Below are 20,680 nucleotides of genomic sequence, written 5' to 3' on the forward strand. Positions count from 1 at the left end.
ACTAGTGCTTTTTATGTAGACCTTGAAGACCTTTCAAACTAATTTGTCATTTGTAACTTCTTCTGAGAGCTCTCCATTCAGGTCCATAGCTGTATTTTGTTGTTGTTGTTGTGTTTTGTTTTTGTTTTTCAATTGGAGCATTAGTTTTCTTGTTATTTATTTATTTTTTAATTTGTTATGGTCTGTCTATTAATGCTCTCTTAAATGTATAGATGGTTGCCAAAGATTGTGTACCATTCTGTAGGGTGTCTCTTTACTGTATTTATGGTTTCTCTTGCTGTACAGAAATTATTGATTTCCTGAAGCCCTGTTTATCAATTGCTGGTTTCTCTTCCTGAACATTTAGATCCTATTCAGAGACCCTACTTGTCCCAGTATGGAGAAGTGTTTGCCCTTTCTTTACCTACAGCAGTTTCAGGGGTTTTCAGCATTATCTGAGGTCTTCTACCTATTTGGATTTGATTTTTGTGAGGTAAAAGATAAGGATCTAGATAAGTTTTCTACATGTAGATACCCAATTTCCTTAACACTATTTCTTAAAGAGGCTGCCTTTTCTTCGGTGAGAATTTTTCATGTCTTCGTAAACAATCAAGAAGCTGCAATAGTTTGGGTCCATTGCTGAATGTTCTGTTGTGTTCGACTGATAGGGTTTGTTACTAGCACCTCATAGTTTCCATCCAAGGCTCTGTATTATAACTTGTTATGAAGTATAGTGATACCTCTGGCCATAACTGTTTTTTTCCTCAGGATTACTTCAGATGTCTGTGCTTCTCAATGATGAATTTCAGTGTTGTTGGTTTTGTTTAGTTTTGTTTTGTTTTTCTATTTCTGTGAGGAATGACATTAGAATTTTGATGGGGATTATGCTAAATATGTAGATTGTATTTGGTAGGATAACTCTTCTTAAAATGTTGATACTCCCAATATGTAAATGTGGGATATCTTTGGATACTCATGTGTCTCCTTCAATTTCTTTCCAGTGTTTTAATGTTTGAGCGGGCTTCCACTTTTTTTGCTAGGGTTCTCCTATTTTTGTGTGTGTGGCAATTAGATGATTTCATTGATTTCTTCCTCAGCATATTTGATATTGGTATCTGGCAGGGCTATTAATATTTGAATGTTAATATTGTATCCTGCTACTTTGCTAAAATTGTTGGCCAGTCAGTCCTAAGAGTTTTATAATGGAGTCTGTAGATTATGATGCATAAACTTAAATCGTGTACACTAAGGACACTTTACTTCTTCCATTCATGTATGGTTTCTTAAATTTGCTTCTCTTGTCTTATTGCTCTCTAGGGCTTCTAGTACTACATTCAGTGAGTGTAGAGAAAGCAGACAGCCTTGTCTTCTTTCTGATTTTAGTGGATGCTTTGAGTTCCTCCTAGTTAGTATAATTTTGGCTATCGTTTTGTCATACATTACCTTTTTTATATACAGACATGTCCCTTCTATTCCCAGTTGCTTTATAATTTTTATTTAAAGGAATATTCAATCTCATCAAAAGTATTTTCTGTATCTATTGAAATGATCATGTGATTTCTGTCCTTAAGAATGTTTATATAATTTACTACATTTATTGATTTTTTTCATGTTGAGTTGATCACAGTGAATGATATTTTTGTGTGTTATTGAATTCATTTATTCAGTTTTCAAATATTAGCCACTCCTGTGTGTGTGTGAATGTGTTGTATCTGGTTTTAGTATAAGAAAAAAACTGACTTCATGTTGGCTTTAGGAACAAAAAAGATAGTACTACTTCCTCTTCTGTGTTGTGAGATATTAGAGAAGCACTGTGGCACTTCCCCTTTGGAGGTCTAGTTAAAGTTACCATTGTCTCCATCTAGGCCTGGGCGCTTTTAGTAGGAGATTTTTTTTTCATTGCTGTTTCTTTCTTATTTGTTATACTACTAGATCTGTTGAAATGGTTTATGTCATCTTGATTTATTTTTGGTCGGTCACATGTGTCTAGAAATTCATATATTTATTTTAACTTCCAATGTCATGAAATACATGTTTTAAGGTCTGTTCTAATAATTTTATGAATTTCATTGGTATCTGTCAGGGTTTTTCCTTTCAATTTTCTTAATATAAAAATAGAATGCAGTCTGCTTATAGTGTAAAATGTATCACACATACACTGTAGAGCAGATCAGATGGCTCAGTGATTAATTAATTACCATGCATGTCTGATAACCTGGCTTGGAATCTGCTGAGCACATATAAAGCTAGATATAGTATCTTACATTCCTAATTATAGCATACCCTTATCAGGAGCTAGGATTCAGAGACAAGGAAATCCCCAGAAGCTTGAGGGCCACCTCCCATGGTATATGAAAAAGCAAATCACAGAGACCCTAGGTCAAATCTCATATAAGATGGAAAGCAGGGACTGACACCTACTAAGGTTGTCCTCTGCCCTCTACATATCTCCTGTGACACACTTGTACCCACATTCCTGTACTTACAAAGTACATACATATCATACACCTTTCTCTCTCTTTCTCTCTCTCTCTCTCTCTCTCTCTCTCTCTCTCTCTCTCACACACACACACACACACACAATATAATGCAATTCTCATTAGAGGTACATTACTAATCATTTTTCATCATTTTAATGAAATTTTGCTGTGTCACAGGTTAAGTATGTTGTGCTGGACATTTTCTCCCCACAAATTCATGTTTACCCTGACTTCATAATGTGAAACTAGTTGGAAATAATTGTTTTTGGAGGATTTTCAGATGAATTTACCTTGGATTTAAGAGTGGACCATGAACCCACCTAGACTCCTTAGCAGAAGAAAAGGAGAGATAGGGAAAATAGGAGCATGGCTAAGTGGAGAATAAACAGACATTGGAGTTGTGCTGTCACAAGCCAGAGAATACTGGGAGCCACACCGTGCAGAAGGGGCAAAAGTCTCCCATGGACCAACCCTTTCAATAGTTTGAGTTCAGATCTTTGGCATTCTGTTGTGAGAGAATAAATTCCACTGTTAAAGCCAGGTAATTTTGTGGTGAATTGAAATAGTAGCTCTAGAAAGTGATAGTACTAGGTAGTTTCATCTTTTACCCAGAAAAACAAAGCAAAGAGTAGTTTATGGAATTACCAGATATCTTGGTTACTGTTCTGTTGATATGAAGAGACACCATGACCAAGGCAACTCTTATAAAGACAACTCTTATGAATGGTAACACTGAATTGGGGGCTTGCTTACAGTTTGGGACAGTTAGTCCATGATCATCATTGGCAAGATGGAGACAGACATGTCACTGGAGCAATAGCTGAGAGCTTTATGTCCTGATTTTCAGACAGCAGCAGTGAAAGACATAGGTTGGGGGAGGAAGGAGGGAAGGAGGGAGGGAGGAAGAAGAAGGAAGAAGAGGAGGGAGGGAAGAAAGGAGAGAAAGACTGAGAGAGCCACTGCACTATGTGCACCTTGGGCTTTTGAAACCTCAAAGCTCACACCTAGTGGCATACCTCCTCCAATAAGGTCAGGCCTACTCCAAAAAGTCCACACTTCCTAATCTGTCTAGTCTTTATTAAACAGCTCCACTTTGTAGTAATTGAGTAACCAAATATATGAGCCTATAGGGCCCAGTTTTATTCAAACAACTATACCGGGTCACATACCTAAGGGGAGATAAAGCCAAAATGGGCACCCAGGGCTGCTGGCCTCCCAAGGCCATCACTGTTCCATGCATGATGTTGCCTCTGAGAAGGATGCTCTGCTTCCTTGGCTGCAGGAGGTCCTTTGATTTCAGTATATGCACCATGGAAATTCAGAAAAGAGACAGATTGTGGGACTGAAGTTTATTTGTTGTTTTGATGATAGATCAAAAGAGGTCATTGGAAACAGGAATTTTTAGAAATAACACATCATTATAGTGTACTGAGTGTGTTGATTACAAGTCATTGTGATTATTTTATGACACTGAGAATTGGAAGGACAGATGCCACCTAGTAAAAAACTTAAGGCCATCATCAGGCCAATTCACATTTGATCCAGAAAAGCAGCTATTTATGGGTAGGTCACATAGCAATGCAAATGAATATCACACTAAAGAATTTAGAATCAAACAACATTTCATATAGTAATCCTATATAATTTAAACAACTCATATTTAGTGAATTATGACAGATATGGTTTGGTTTCTATCTGAATTTCTTGTCCTGGAAACAGGCATCGCATGGAGTTCTTCGAAGGTGGCTAGTTAACATTGTGCTAGTGATTCAGTGCCGGCTGGTTGTCCTCGGGAAGGGCCTTGCCAGAGCAGAGCAGAGAAAATTCCCACTTGTCTACATCTGTCCCCTACCAGATTAACCAGTCTGGATGCTGAATTATTATTTCTGAATAAGCAAGAGCTGACTTGAGTTAGGTGAGGATCGTGACTGGGGCCAGCGAGCAGACTCATGGAGATAGGATAATTAGGAATCCATAGAAGCTACCCTTCAAGGGTGTGTGTAGAGCCCTGTGGTAGAGTGTCAGGCTAGGTGTTGGTTTCATATCTTATAGTTTGAGACTCTCAAAACTCATTCATCTAAAAGGCGGTGAAGGAGATTTTGTCCGATTTTCAGGAATTCATGAACATGCCCGTGAAGGTCCGCCTTCATTCCTGACCTCCTCCAGAGTAGCACTTTAAAACCGCAAATCTGATCCATAATGTTACATAAAACATTAAGTTGTTTTTCATGCTTTTAGGATTGAGCTGGCTCACAAGGCCTCCCTGCTTGGCTCACCTGCCCATTCCTGTCCATCAGGCTCCATTGACAGCTCTCTCAAGTCCTGTGCCCACCCCACTCCTGTAGTCCCTCGCTCATCTCAGGTGTAGGTAGCCAGTCAGCTCCTGGCAGCGGCAATGTGAGTTATGAAGCATGCTGGATGATCTATTACAGCTGCTGCACAAACGACAGGAGGAAGACGTCTTCATTGTCCTCAGATAACCGGCTCTAGACATGCACATAGCATGTATTGCATGCATTTTCTCTTTATGCAAGCACAGTTCTACAATATGTGTGGTGAAAGCAGATGTTTAATAATGATTTGATATTTAATTCCTTGGTTTGCTCTTTGCAGGGTTTTTTGTTTTTTGTTTTTTTTCTTTCAGTAAAGAAATGAACAATTAGATAATTTGCTTTCTAACTAAACAGAAAATTCACTTCCTAATAATAGAGTGTGGAGGTTTTCCATCTACTAATTGGACAGCTGTGGCCAGATACATCGGGCAGTCTTCTGCACACTTTCTGTACAGAGGCTTGCTCTGCCCTGAATGTTATAATACTATGTAAATCCCTGAGCTATGCAGGGGAGGAAGTAGTTCACACAGGACAGGTATCATCCACAGTGGGCACTTGCTACTGTACAGAAGAGCTCTCCCTGAGGCTTGCATGCTGTTGACAGAGCGTGCTTGAAATTCAAGCTGGTAAATTGTGGGTACTGGATTTCCATTCAGAGTTCTTTAATAAGTTTATTTGTCACATATGGAACATTACCTGTGGAAGTAAAAGTGTGCTACATTAATTTTTAAAGCTTCATTCACCCCTGGAATAATTTTATATTAAAATCGTATCTCTTCCCACAGCTATTCTTTTGGCTATCTCCGTCCAAGGAGGAATACCAGTGATGAGGATAAGGTGAAGGCTGGTGTTGGAACTTAACACTAATTATGTCATTGCCCATTCATTTTACCAAATACTTGGTTGGACAACACATTTAATTCCTGTTGGGCAGCAGGACCTAGAAGTTCATGTATCCTTTAGGGCCCTTAGAATTGACTGCAGCACATGTTTACCCTCTGTATGTCCACATGAGTGTGAGGGAATAGCAGCCCCTTGTCTTCATTTACTGAGCAAGGCTGTGCACTTACCCATGGACAGAGACTTTAGTTTCCCAAATCTTGACACAGAGCAGTGAGCAAAACGTATTAGGATTTCCCTATACAATTATGAGGAAATGTTGAATTTCAAAGGGATAGGGTCTTTTGAGATTAAACATATTAAAGAAGAAAATATATCTGGAGAGGAAGAGTAAATTATATTTATTGAAAAGACTAGAGGCATTTCCTAATTTTACTAAATCTTTGGGGGGAAATATTGAAAGTTAATAAGTTCCTGATTGTCTAGTCAGCCTTTCTGCTAATTCTATATGACCCCAGCTTACCCGGTAAGAAACATCATTGTTTATCAACCAATATTCATAAATGGTTGCTTTCAGCTTTTATGATAGATTTTTAGGATGTTGCTTTCAACAAGTATATATGATACACATGTGTTACTGTGGGTCAAGGGCATGGAAAAGTATATACTTTAAGATTATACCTATGGTTATAAAAGTTGCTTAGGTTGTAAAAGTTGATTATGTGGAATTCCAAGGCAAGTAAGATTTGTTGTTAGATTGTTCTCTTAAAGATTAAACATTTTGAGTACACAATAGGATAGCACTCTTAAGTTAAGTGACCTAAAAGTGTGCTATTAGCATTGGCTGTGAGGTCCAGCAATAGTTCCAGTGTCTTAGAATGAAAGGACTATTTATAGAATTCTGCATAGGCATAGTGGGGAGGGTAAGAGCAGAGTGGTAATGATGCATTTGTATTTTAATTAAATAAAAAGGACTCCAGCACCCACTGCCTTCTGACATAAGGAAGTATCAGCAACCCAAGAGAGCCCAGAAGAGCACATTCCCCAGGCCACGCCCAGAGGGCATGTGCCTGCCCTGACTGACAGCTTGCGTGCAGCCTCCTGAGGCCCAGAGATGAGGACCTGTTACAGAGACTTTGATGTAGTGAGTGTGTCCTGCATGGTGTTTCCCAACTAGCACTTCCGTGGCTCTTGAGCCATTTGCTACTATTGATTTACGCCCCCAGTTATCTTATAATACAATACGGCAAATGTAGACTGGGAACATTGGTTACAGTTTTCAGCCTAAGTTGAAGTATCCTTAAGACTGGATAGAAAACAGCCCATGCTACACCGACTGGAGATATTTTCCTGTTTGGAACATTGGTTGTGAAAGAGCCTTGTCAGGATGTCTGCCACTTCTTAGGTGTTCAGGACATGTCACTCACCTTCCCTCCTCAGGGCCCTGCAGTTCTTCCTGAGATCATCTCAGGTGCATTACCCCACCTCTCCTGAGACAGGGTCTGTAGGAAAGTTCAGGCTTTCGCTACCAGTGTGGTAGCACCAAACACTGCCCACGGTTTCCTCTGAAAACCCACATAAGCCAAGGCTCCCAGTGTTAGTAAAGTGAGGGCTGTGCAGAGTTCAGATTGCACGAACTGTTTTATACTCTTGGGGTGTGACTGCACACTTTCCTAGGACATGCTATAAAATCTTTACTGGCTCCTTGCAGCATTCCATCCTGACGTGGGAAATATTTGCTGTCTGTGTCACGAGTTCTTACAGCTGCTGAGTGTACTGTGGCGTAGTGTCTTAAAATACTACCCCGCTGCTTCCCACTCGGGGCCCAGAAGAGTCCTGTCACCTCAGAGAACAGTGTTACATAAATATAGTTATTTGGGTTGAAAGTAGCATACTTGAGCTGCCTGTTTATACAAGCCACCAAGGGAGCCTTATTCCCTTTCCTCCGTTTTTCACAATATTTAACCACTAAAGAAACTGCCTGCATCTCAGCCCAAGCTTCCATTGCTAGCTACAGCTTTGTGGCTATTCGGTCATCACTAGTAAGCAAACTGGGGGGGGGGGGCACTATGTTCACAGTTCCAGGAACATCAAAGGGCATAAGTTCAGAGGAGTCACCGGTGTGCTGCAATTCTGGCATGCAGCTGTTGCAAGCTGCCATCGTGAAACGTGCACAGACCTACTATTTATTGCATATATATTTGATTGTGAGCATGAAACCTAGATGTCATTGATGGATTTGGGGAATTATACTTTCTATAATCTTTGTACTAGATTTTACAAATTTAATTAAAATAATTCAAAATTAAGGGCAGGAGAGATGGCTCAATAGGTAAGAGTACATAGTGCTCTTGCAGAAGACAGGTCCAGTTCCCAGCACCAAGTGGAGTTACAGCTGTGCAACTCCAGTTCAGGAGATCTGATGTCTTCTTTTGGCAACCAACAGCACCAAGCACATATGCCATGCATAGACATACTGCATGCAAAAAGCTCATACATAAAACATTGAAAATGAATAAGCTTCTAAATAATAGTAATTCAAGATTAGGCATTTTGTTGTGGTAAAATACAGATGACCTAAAATTTATTATGTTAACTAATTTTAAGCATAAATTTCAGTGTGGTCATCATCGCAGACCACATAATTATTTTCATGTGTGAAAATAGAACGATTCAAATTGAGTAATAAATCCCGTTCTCTGACAGCCATCAGCCTCCTTTCTGGTGCTGAAACTTCATATACTTAGTATCTCGTATACTTACTGAGGTTGTGTAGGTTTTTCTTGTTTGTTACCAGTGCCTATTGTTTATGATATTCTCAAGGTTTACTTATGTTATAGCCTAAGTAAGGGTCTCTGTCTTTTCAAGGTTGGGTAGTATTCTACTGTATATAGAAAATACTTCTATTCTAGGAGTAGAGCCCACTTGGTCCTGGTGTATAGTCCTTTGGATAGCTGCTGGGCTTGGTCTGCGAGGATTTTGTCGATAATTTTTATATTAGATTTCATGAGGAGTAGTGATCTGTTGCATATTTGTGTTTGTCTGGATTCTGTATCCTCATGGCATGAATTAAGTAGCAGTTCTGCCTCTTTAGCTTTGTAGAAGTGTTCCTGATGGATTGCTGTTAGTTCTTTAGCGGGGAAGTCTTTAGGAAACCACCATGTTTCTCTGCTTATCTGTAGGCTGCAGAAAGAAAGCCGGTCTGGTGGGCTATTGTAAAGATTAAAAAGATGCTACGTGTGAATTGTGTACAGTAGATACTTATGAAATGCATTTCTGGTATTCAGCTTTTAAAAGATATTTTAAAGATCTTTCTATGTCCGTAGACTGGACAGTAGCATTGATAGATATCCCCATAGTCTATCAGCATCACCTGGCTAAAAATCTCTTCTCTCTTAGCAAATATGATTGACTTTCCTAAGGTAGAGAGCTACAGAAGAACAAAGTCCTGACAAGCTATGGAAACTTTTAGAAATGTGCTCCTCCTCCTCTTCCTCCTCCTCTCCTCCTCCTCCTTCTCCTTCTCCTCTGCCTCCTCCCTCTCCTCCTCCCTTTGCTTCCCCTCTTCCTCCCACTCTTCCTCCTTATTCTATCCTGTTTATCCTAACAATCAGCACATGAAGATATGTCTTAGGAAATTATGTGGCTAGCTGCTTTGCCCATAAACATGAGGCAAGGGTTGTTTGTCTTTTCTGTGCTGGATACTTTGTCAAGATATTTATACTTTTTATTATAGTAGATGGGAAGAAATCAATTTTGTGAACAAATAGAAATCTGGCTATAACATTTAAGTATCATGTTATTATTTTATTATTTTTAAAAGTATGTTTATTCCTGGCATGCAGCTTTTTGAGATTCAAGGGCAATACTTCATTGTTGCATAGTATTCTCAAATTATGGTATTTTAAACATACTTCCAATAATCTTCATATTCTATAAACTAATTGTCATTTTATAAGACTAAAATGCATTAAATTTAGTAGCATCCTATATCCTATGGGAATATTCAATGAAGAACAATTTAAAATTGAATGTCCCAGTAGGGATTAGTCCCATATGAAATCACAGATGCATACTGCCTACTTTTTCATTCAAAATGTGTTGTCCATTGAGGGAGTGTTCAGAAGACCTAGGCAGAGTATGTTATGTATATGGTTCATTTGTAGGCATTTTGTCTTTTCTTAATTCCCCTTTCTTGATCTCCTTTCTAAACCTTTTACTATACCCACACATACATGTCTTTAGTTGTATAGATTTATATGTTTTAGGCTCAGACCCACATATGAGAGACAGCATGCTTTTGTTTCCTGTGAGACTGAAAGATCTTGCTTTATATTATATGTCCTAAGAATATCCATTGTGCGAAAGTTTTGTGATTTAGTTTTTCGATAGAGCTAAACAGTATTCTAAATAAGTAGGTTTTTATTATTTACTCATCTCTTGACAAACAATCGGGATGTTTCCATTTCTCATCTATAGTGAGTAGAGCAGCAAAGCGTGGGGCACATGCATGTCTGAAGTATGGTGTGGAGCTCTTTGGGAGTGGTGGAGCTCGGTTGTACAGTAGTTCCAGTTGAAGTTTTTTGAGAAACCACTGAGTTGGTTTTTGTACTGGCTCTTCAGCAAAACCAGCTAATACATCTGTGCACATCTGTATGGTCCATGGATGCATTGTTGGTGGAATCATAGAACATCTGTGTTCATATGTAGTAAATATTGGTGTATTAGTATCCAAATTCGTCCTTCCCCCAGAGTAATGCATGAGAGTCCTGGTCGCCTACCCCGAGTGCCCAGGGTATCTGCTTCCTGGGCTTAGTTCATTTCTGCAGATCCTCAGAATAGATTGTCTAACTTCTGCCTCTAAGTTTATTTCCCAGAAACTCAGTCTAGGTTCCACTTGTTTGATGAGCCTCCCAGCCCTGCTGTTTTAGGGAAATGTTCTCTTCTATGTGTGCAATTGCAGGACAGTGTGGTCCACTCCCTGCTTCAAGTCAGTGAGTGAGGTTCTGTCTAACTGTGCACATGACCAGCTCCCTGAGCGCAGGTCTCCCTAGCACAGTCATCCGCACAGAGCAGGTACTTAAGGAATCCTTGTTTTATTTATCATTGCAGGGGAAATCCTTTCAAGTATTTTGTTTTTGGTAAATAACCAATCCCCAGCAATGAAATTCTAAACTTTACTGTATGGGGAGGGGAAACAGTTCTTTCCAATATGGCTTCTATGATGATTGATTTGGGTGTGAGAGAGGTAAGTGTTGCTTTGTGCCCAGGGAACCCTAGTTCTGTTGTAGTCAGTTGGTCTCCTGAGCAGCGGTTCTCACCCTCACTAATGCTTAGACCCTTTTAGACAGTTAGCTCCTCATGTGGTTGTGACCCCAACCATGAAGTAGTTTTTGTTGCTATAAATTTGCTACTGTTATAAATATCAATGTAAATATTTTTGGAGATAGAAGTTGCTAGAGGGGTCATGACCCACAGGCTGAGAAGTTTTTCTTCGAGTGTCTAGACTATTGAGCTACCACTTTAAATTTATTTGTGGTTTTGGTTCTGTTTATCTAGGACTCATAATTTAGTGCTGGGACTTTCTTCTTTATCTTCTCTTGATTCAAAAGGATTGTTTGCCCAGTTTTGGTTATTATGCTGATTTCCATGGTATAACTCTGAAATGGTGCTTCCTAGGGTTAGTGTGAAGTGACTTGTGAGCTTAGGAGTGAACGAGCAGGATTCTACCAACTGTGGTTAGGAAGGAAGTCCTAAGGACTGTGAGGCCGGGCGGTGGAAGACTCTAATATGTGTGAAGGAAATGCCAGCCAGGCCACCCACAGTGCTGCTGGTTTTCAGTCAGCTGCCCATCGGACCCTCACTGGTGGGAGTGGGACTTTGTCATCCGCACTCTCCATTTCAGAGCACAGAGGGGAGCTAGTGTGCACTTGTACAGGGAAGTCTTTTCTAAATGGAGCTGTCCAGGAACTGTATAAACTGTTTGCATGAAACGGTTCAACCCACAGTGAGAAGGAGATACCTTTCCCCTACCTCTCACTTCTCCAACCAATGAGCGCCTTCCTGGTGTCCTGTGTCTTCACCTCTCAAATTTGCTGAACCCTTTCTTTGGTCCAGTCCTCACTTGATACATGGAGACGTTCAGGGATGGGACTTTATGAAATATAGTTCACTGTAAGACCAGGGTGTATTCTTAGAGTATTCCTGCATACTCACACCAGAAGGGCCTGGACAGGGAGGAAAGGATGAGGCTGCTTTGTTACCTAACATAGGCTTTTTTGCTGTTTATTGCTAACAACCTTCTGAATAAGATCATCTTCATGGAAAACAGCCATAAAAAATGTACAGCCTGACCTTTCCCCTATGTCTGCAAAAGCTCAAAACTAATATATCTTTTCCCATGAAGGAACACAAGACCTGATAATCATTTGATTTCCTGTTTGCTTGTTTGCATTAAGAAATAAAAATTAAATCTAAGAGTACAGAAGCATGACTGTTGAATATTCCAGGCTGGTTTCTGCCTCTGCAGAGCGGCAGCTTTAGGGTGGCTGAGCAGTGACTCACAGGGACACTGCTTTTGATCTGAGAACTGCAGGCTGAGCCGGCCCAGCTGCCACATTGCTCAGTGCAGAGCCTGGGGTTCCCTTCAGCTGTGCCCAGAATTAGAAAGTTCTGCAGGAAGACTCTTCTCCTGGAGTTGGTCACAGGCCAGACTCGGCTGCCCCCATTTGTAGCCTTCAAAAGGTAGAGAGATCTTGAGATAGAAAGGAAGCTGTTCTCTGTGCTGTGTGCACAGCAGCAGAAGCCCTTTCAGGGGTTGACGCAACCATTTGTGGTCATCCTGATTTTCTCTTCGGCTCTTGGCGTTTACACAAGAAATGTCTTTCCAGATAATCATCTCACATGGAGCCATTAAGTCTTTCCCTTTGATGTTGCTTTCTGATCCTGTTTTATGTGTCAATCCTTATTAGCTTTTCTCTCCCTGGCCAATTGCCTTTTAAGCTAGAGAACATGTGTTTCAGTCACACCTTTCTGTTGGAAGGCCCTAAGGTTGGGCATGGCTAGCCTGTCCGTTCTGTGTTTATCCACCACACTCACTAAATCATGGCAGAACTCTTCTCCTAAGGGGAAGGGGGGACTCAGAAGTGTTTTTAATTAATTTCTTCCTAAGGGAAGTCATTTATGAACATGTTATATAAAATTACACAGAAAGTGCTATATAAAAATACCAGTTGCCCCAGGATTGAAATCCCTTCCTCCATCCCTGTTCTTGGAAAGCAACATTTTGAAGACTCTTGACAACCCTGAACCAGCAGTCCTGCACTGAGCATGCTTCCTTTCCCAGCTGTTAGCTGACACTCATTTCAGAAGATGAAAAGTATCTGTTCCTCGCCTACCCTCCCAGTATTTTGTCTGTCTCTGTGATTTTCCTGCTATGTCTACCTCATGTCATTCATTCAATCCCATGGAGACCATGGCTAGCAGAACTCCCTTGAGCATTAGCCTGTGCTGCCTGGGTCCGCTGTAGTTCTCCTTGCCCAGGACACAGGGCTTCCTTGAGTCCTCTTTGCTGTCATGTGTTCTTTGTTCATTTCCTTGCATTGTATTCTATCTAGATGTCTTCCCTGTGCCTCAGCTTTCCTCCTTTAGTGGAATGTCTCGTTAATTAGCATAGGGAGAGCAAAGAATTGCAACTTCAGTGGCGTCACTTGAACTGTCACTGAGGAAGAGATTTCAATCCTGGGGCAACTGGTATTTTTATATAGCACTTTCTGTGTAATTTTATATAACATGTTCATAAATGACTTCCCTTAGGAAGAAATTAATTAAAAACACTTCTGAGTCCCCCCTTCCCCTTAGGAGAAGAGAAGACCTTTGTATTTCATTGCTAACTCACAGTAACCTTATAGGTTATGTTTTTATAATAAATTTCAATTAATTGTTCCATTTTTGCTACAAAATGTCTCTTTTCTTACATGGTGAGTAACCCATCTTTTTCTGTCTAAAGTTAGGGTCCTACACTTCCCTCTGGGAACCCTTTTGTGGACCTTAGCCTTGGGCTTGGTTTTCAGTGAACTTTTTTATTCTAGAGACACAACTGTTTGCTCTGGGAAATTCTCTTGAACTTAGAAAGCAATTTCCCTCTTCCATTTCTTCAATATTCAGCTTACTTATCTGTTTCATGTCCTGTACTAATGATTCTGTATTTTCCTAATTTTTCATATCTCTTTGCTTATTTTTATTTTATGAAATATGAAGTTCTAAGGTTTGGTTATTTTTTAAGTTTATGTTGTATGTTATAAGTTTAAGTTTATATTAAGTTCAAATTAGAATATTTCATAGAGTCCTTTTCTCCGTGTTTTGTGGGTAAAATACACCTGAAAGTATTAATGATAATGTATTTTGCACTCCCTGAATTTTGTTTTTGGTGATTACTTTGGTTTGGTTTTGTTATTGTCATACTGTTGTTGGGTTCCAGTGTTTCCTTAGAGGTCTTTATTGGAATCTGGTGATAGTGGCCATTTTTTCTGTGTCTGTATACAAAGCAAGGCTCTGTGGGTATAGGTGACAGGGTAGATCACCTCCAGTGGCTCTGTTCTAAGGTGGTCAGCATCAGATGAATCTAGTATGGTTAGATATCTCTCTAGTTATCTTACTTTCTATTTTCTCTAGAGAAGAATCCACACACCCTCTAATCATATGCACATATATGCATGTGCACACACATACACATACCCCTCTCCATTCAGAAGCCTCATATTTGGCTGTCAGGCTCTTTGGTGAAAAATGGGGAACATGGGCTCATATGTTAGCCATCTTTGCATGATTAAAATGATATACTAGACACTGGCCACCTGTAAAGCAAAAAACCATTTGTATAGGTCAGAGTCCATTAACACATCTGCTCCATTCTATTGGCCTATGGGGACAGAAGAGGATGGTAACACGCCAGGGTAGGACTGTGTGTTGGGATGAATGGTCATATCAAACCAGATTAGGAGACTGGGTGAACGCAATAATACCATACCAGGCACCAAACCCCTAACATTTGGTGGACACAACCCACATTCAAACCATTTGAGAACAGGTGCTGACTGCTATGGAATCTCTCCTTCAGCATGATCAACTATTGTTGTCTTAAAAGAAAGCTACTGGATCCACCCCTTTCTTCCATCTAGAGAAACAAGCTCTGTGTTCCACTCTCTGGTACACCTTAGAAAGCTCTCCTCCACATGAGCACATGCGCAATCTCTTTTGGCAAACCATTGTCATGCTGTCTTTTCCCAGATGGCTGCCCACGGGGTTAACACTTACTGTGCACAGTGCTCCGCTGGCCGTTGTTGGGAGACATGCAGACCGCTGTAGCAGGTTTGCTTTCATAGCTCAGGGGAAAGACTGATATCAGGGATCTGATTATTCCCTAAGCCCAGAGGAGGATGGTGGGGGGAGTTAGGATGTTTAGGTAGTTTGAAGGAGAGGTGACTCCTGCTGAGGGGCTGCTTAGGGAAGAAAGGGTTTAGGATTCCTGACTCATACATAATTTGGTGCAGCAATTAAGCAAAGATGGCATTATAGGACTTTGAATGTTTCCAATTTGTATTTCCTAGGTTCATTGTCAGTTTTTTTTAAAATAACTATTTTAGAAAATAATTGTGAAACAATCATTCGAACATTTGAGGATGGCAGTTAAGCAGCCAATGATGTTTTTCAAGGACACAGACATTTTATTAATCCAAGGCTTTTAAAAATGTAATGGGTTTACAAGTGACTATAAAAGAGAATTTCTTCTCTTTTATAAAAGAGAAAACCTGTGGATTTGCACATCTTTACATTATTTGAAGAAATTCAATCTTAAGGTTTTTTGTCCCCTTTTCTAAAGATGTGGAATGTATCAATGTGTTATTAAGTAATAAATAAAATAATAAAGCTCTATAAAATTTAACAATATTCAAAAAGGATTTGAAAATCAGCCACAATATATCAACTTATTTAACAATCACTGATGAAAATCAGATCTTAATAAAACCAAAACATAAATCAATAACCAATGTTCATAAAAGACCTTCATCATAGGGAGGACAGGACTGAAGAAGTGTGAGCTAGGCTGTTGACACTGTGGTTCTCTGGTATCCACTTCTCTTCTTCCCTTCTGTTCATCCAGTCATCTTTTTCTGGTGTCCTCTTGTTTCCTTTTTATGTATGACGTTATTTCTGCTCTTCTGTGCCTGGCTGTCTAGGGTCTCGTCCTAGCACTGACTAGTATTTACCGGTTGTAACCATTTGACTGACTCCTTTCTCTGTGTGAGTGCTGTGTGGCAGGATCTCTCTCCTGGATATCAGCCATGGCTGTCTATAGGAAAGGCTGGGCAGGTCTACTCCAATGAATAGGTAATTATCAAATACTTCAACTTCTGCAAATCTAATATGCATGATTTTTTTTTATATACAAAAGCTTGAAGTGAATGAAAGGTAAAATTTGTTTCGGTCACCACCAGCTTTGTGTGTGGTATTAGTGCTACTTGCTTTGAATATTATATGGCTCGAAGCTCAACGACACATTCCCGTAGACATTTTCCCTTGCAGTGCTCCAGCCTATAGGCCTTGTTTCTGTGACTCATGTAGTCTCCCGTCCTGGAGTTGAATATAAACACTTCAATCTAATTGCTCTCATAACAGATTCTGCCTTCAGTTCATTATAAACTTTGTGAATAGGGATAATTTTTCTCATTTCCACTGTATACCTTGGAGGCCCAAAGTTTAAATAAAAGCCTATTTAAACTGTATGTTTAAGATCAAACACGAGTCTCCACCTGCTAGAAGGTATTTTTACTTCCAGCTGAGATTTCTGCAAGGGCTTTGCACAGTTGGCATTATGGACTCAGTCCCAGGTTAGTGTGTAATCAGTTCTGATAATGAATCAGAGACACCTAAAATCAGTCCAGCCATAGTTTTCAGTAATGTGTTACTAAAATGACTTCCTCCACCTAAATGGGGATAACTTTTTCGGCACCTTCTGATAAAAACAAAAGTAGACGAGGAATTAAGATGTAATCTTTGAGAAACAAAATCAATCTTTAGCTGAGATGTTTAAGATGGTGTAATTAGATACTAGTATTTTATTCTTAGTTGAGAGATTACTTTGAGAATAGTTTATTTGAGAATAGTTATTACATGTTGTAAATGAACATGTACATGAATAGGCCTACGAGTTCACCTTCATCCCTTAGTTTAATCCACAGACTCCTAGAGTTGAGATATGAAACAGGAATAAAACTTAAAGATGAGCCTATAGTCCAGGTATTCCCAGGATGCTGTGTACAGCCAGCCAAGCCCCAGAGTCACCGGAGTGAGTCCAGTGGGAGCATCCAAGCCATGCTCCTGCCTTGTCAAGACCCGTTTTTGGCCTTGCTGTGCATTCTACTTGGAGTTGAAGGGAAAGTTTAGAGTTGATGTATATTCAGTTGCCCACATATTGTATGCAAGGACTGCAGGCCCAGTGAAGGTGCAGCTCTTTAGGAGCTGAGTAGGTGTGGAACTACTCCAGGAGCTGAGCTGAGCGGAACTTGGCTCTCCAGCCAAGCCCAGTTCCATTATGTACAGTGATGCTGTCTCCTAAAGGCTGTTCTCTCTTTGTCTCCAGCTTCCAGGGCTAAACTCAGTATGATCAACACCATGTCGAAAATCCGTGGCCAAGAGAAGGGGCCAGGCTATCCTCAGGCAGAAGCACTGTTGGCAGAGGCCATGCTCAAGTTCGGCAGGGAGCTGGGTGATGATTGCAACTTCGGTAAATAGCCTTTGTCATACTGTAGTTATCCATGGAGGTTATGGTGCTGGTTAAAAAACAAAAGAAAACAACAACAAAACACCACTGCCAACAACAAACTCTAGAGATCATCAGTCAGCTACTTTACATTATAATTATAGTTTAATTCTCATGTAACTATGTAGGTGTTATACATGGGGGATAAATATGATTTTAGGACTGCTAGTGTTTAAAGTGATTTGTCTACAGCTTTTGTCCTTATTCTCCTACGGGACCCCAGCCTTGACAACAGTTTCGGCAGACATGCCTGGATGCCTTGGCACTTTACTGGGTGTATCTGGCAGGAGCTGTGCTTAAAGCAGCGTGAGCAGTCACAGTCAGTGTGATTTCCTACATTGGCACCTGGGCTTTCTGTGATTAGCCTGCCACTCATTTGTTTGTGGTCCCTGATTCTGCTGCCTCAGGCAAAATAGAATTTATTCCATCTCCTCTCTCTGCTGGCTCTCAGCACCCTAAACACCTTCTGCCTTCACCCCTATTGATACGGGACCTTTCTAGTCCCTTATTCTTAGTTCTTAGTATCTGCTTCTGCTAAAAGAATTGAGCTGCACTGGAGCTCATATTAGTGAGAACTAGTGCCTATCACAGAGGACACAGAGCCTTGCAAAATAGTGTTCAAGTAAAATGTCCCATTCCTGGACAGGAGGGATATTCCTCCTTATAAAGCGGCCATAGAACCTGGCTTTCAGAATGGCTTGTGGTAAACAGAAAAGCTACTTTTGTCTTAAGAGCACTATGGGCTTTCTTTGACTCTGCTCTCTATAGGACAGAGGCAGTCCCTACACTGCCACCTTGGAGGCTGTTGTTGCAAACCGTCCTTGTCTTTACTCTTGAAGGTGTGAGCTCTTCCTTTTCCCCTCTCAGGTCCTGCTCTTGGTGAGGTGGGAGAAGCCATGAGGGAGCTCTCGGAGGTCAAGGACTCTTTGGACATGGAGGTGAAACAGAACTTCATAGACCCCCTTCAGAATCTTCATGACAAGGACCTGAGGGAGATTCAGGTCTGTGAGATGAGTCTTCTCATACACATGCAGAGTCTCATTTTCCCAGACAGCTTCCCTGGGATACACAGGCTAGGGAATGTGAAATTCCTATAGTCCCATTAGATGCGACAAACTAGAGACCAAAGAGCATAAATCCAGTGTCGCAGCTGCAGCTCTGCTGCTCCTGAGCAGTGCATTGATTCCTCCGCATTCAACTTTCTTGTGAATCAGTCTTCACACCACTTTTTTCTCAAGAAAAATGTCCCTTATTTTGAGGTATGGGGGAGTGGGTGGAGTTCAGACAGGATTTTTCTATGTAGCCCTGGTTGTCCTAGAATTTGTTCAGTAAACCATCCTGGCCTCAAACGCACAGAGCTCCATCAGCCTCTGCCTCCCTAGTGCTGGAATTAAAGGCTTATATCACTGCCACCCAGCCAGAGGGATGTCCTTTATCTGGGACTTTATGCATCTGTTAATATTAATGATGGATAGGGCTGATGTGATCCCCAAATATTAGCCTTCCTTTTGTTAGCTTAGATAAGTAGCTACAAGATCACTCTTACATTTTTATATTTTCCTTATTGTTGTTGGGATTTAGAAGAAATAACCACTCTTTGGGAAACATACAGAGCTGCTGGGCTATTGCTGATAAATTCGGCTGGCCTTGCCTCTGACTGACTGTGAGTTCAAATGCTTCTTAACTATACCCTTGCCAAAAGAAAGCACACTTAGTTGGGATTAGAGTGTGAGTTAGGGGTGGGAGACACAGTGAGAGGGGCAGGCATAGAACATTACCTATCTTTTATCTTGCTAGTTCTCTATGACCCATGACTCCATTTTTTGTCTTCTTCCTCCCTCATCATACACACTAAGGAACAACAGGAAAACTACTATTGATCTTCAGGAAAACAAAACAAAACAAAACAAAACAAAACAAAACTCCTTATTCTCATCATTAGAGAGGTTATGAACCTTACCATATGCAGATAGTGCAGGGAAGGATTAAAGTTGCACCTCTGTGTGTGTGTGTGTGGGGGGGGGTTGTTTGCTAGAGCCTCAAAGGCTCCTTGCAGTTTGGATTTGGGACTGAGTTGTGTCTCCTGTCCTTGGAGAGGTAAACTCATCTGTCCCCTAAAAGCTTTCTCTGTCAAATGGGGTAAGTGTTGAGATGCAGATTACTAGGCTCAGCCCTGGCTATTCTGACCTCAGTGATTAGGGATCTATATTCTTACCAGACATGCTAGGTGACTCTGATAAACTAAATCAGTCAAGAAGGAATTTCATTGTTTTCTACCTTTACCTCAGAAAAGGGCGCTTTTCCAATTTCTTGTGAGGATTTGGTCTCTAGTTCTCATGACAGGTGGGCTCTGGTGTGTAGCCTTTTCTTGAGGTAGAAGGTGTGGGGGATGTACATTCCCTTCTTGTCCTTTGGAGAAGAAGTATAATTTAACTTGGCTTTGGCCCAGAAATGCTTAGCAAAAGGACATTGGTCTTTCAATGACTTGTTTTTCCTTCTAAATTATTTGTAATAATTTAACACAGTTTGCCCCATGCCTTGCTGCTACATGTGTCTTCATTTCTCTGGTGACATGCAATTTCAAACACAGCCAGGAGGCTACTAGGAATGTAAGCAAAACAAGGTATAAGAAGGTCTTTTCCATAATAGAACGTCCTGTCAAAACATATTCCTTCCCTTGGCTTTTTCAGCATCACCTGAAAAAGCTAGAAGGCCGACGCTTAGACTTTGATTATAAGAAGAAGCGACAAGGCAAGATTCCAGACGAAGAACTCCGCCAAGCTCTGGAGAAATTCGATGAGTCTAAAGAAATTGCTGAGTCGAGCATGTTCAACCTCTTGGAGATGGATGTAAGCTGCTTCCCTCTGGGTTTTCTTAATTTTACAATCGAGGCATAGCGCTAGTGTGCTGAAAGACACATCATATATCATGCTACCTTCTGGTTCTTCTGTGTGATAAGAACACACAGGGGACCACTTCTCTGAGTGATTTGTCATATAGTCGACATAGAAATGAACGTTGTTTCTTTATCCTTATAGTATGATTGAACCAGAACTTTGTTTAATGGATTTTAATGTATTGCCAGTATAGGAAGAGATAGATAATGCCTGTGATAACCCACATATAAACCCAGCATTTTATTTACTGTTTAAATATAGCATATACTGACCTGCACGTAAGAATGGCAACAAAGGACATTCAGAATTGAGTATCCAAAGTTATAAAGA

General features: G+C 40.5%; 1 protein-coding gene across 2 annotated transcripts in view; it reads left to right on the forward strand.

The window, feature by feature from the left end:
- The window catches only part of Sh3gl2 (SH3 domain containing GRB2 like 2, endophilin A1), a 190,484-nt gene that overhangs the window by 158,469 nt on the left and 11,335 nt on the right, over nucleotides 1–20,680 (forward strand). For both annotated transcript variants that reach the window (XM_052176703.1, XM_052176704.1), the window contains exons 4-6: nucleotides 17,274–17,417; nucleotides 18,321–18,454; nucleotides 20,144–20,302. In XM_052176703.1, coding sequence (XP_052032663.1) covers nucleotides 17,274–17,417; nucleotides 18,321–18,454; nucleotides 20,144–20,302 — 437 coding nt within the window. The remainder of the gene's footprint in view (nucleotides 1–17,273; nucleotides 17,418–18,320; nucleotides 18,455–20,143; nucleotides 20,303–20,680) is intronic.

This window comes from Apodemus sylvaticus, chromosome 3 (assembly GCF_947179515.1).
Source record: "Apodemus sylvaticus chromosome 3, mApoSyl1.1, whole genome shotgun sequence".
Classification (NCBI taxonomy): Eukaryota; Metazoa; Chordata; class Mammalia; order Rodentia; family Muridae; genus Apodemus; species Apodemus sylvaticus.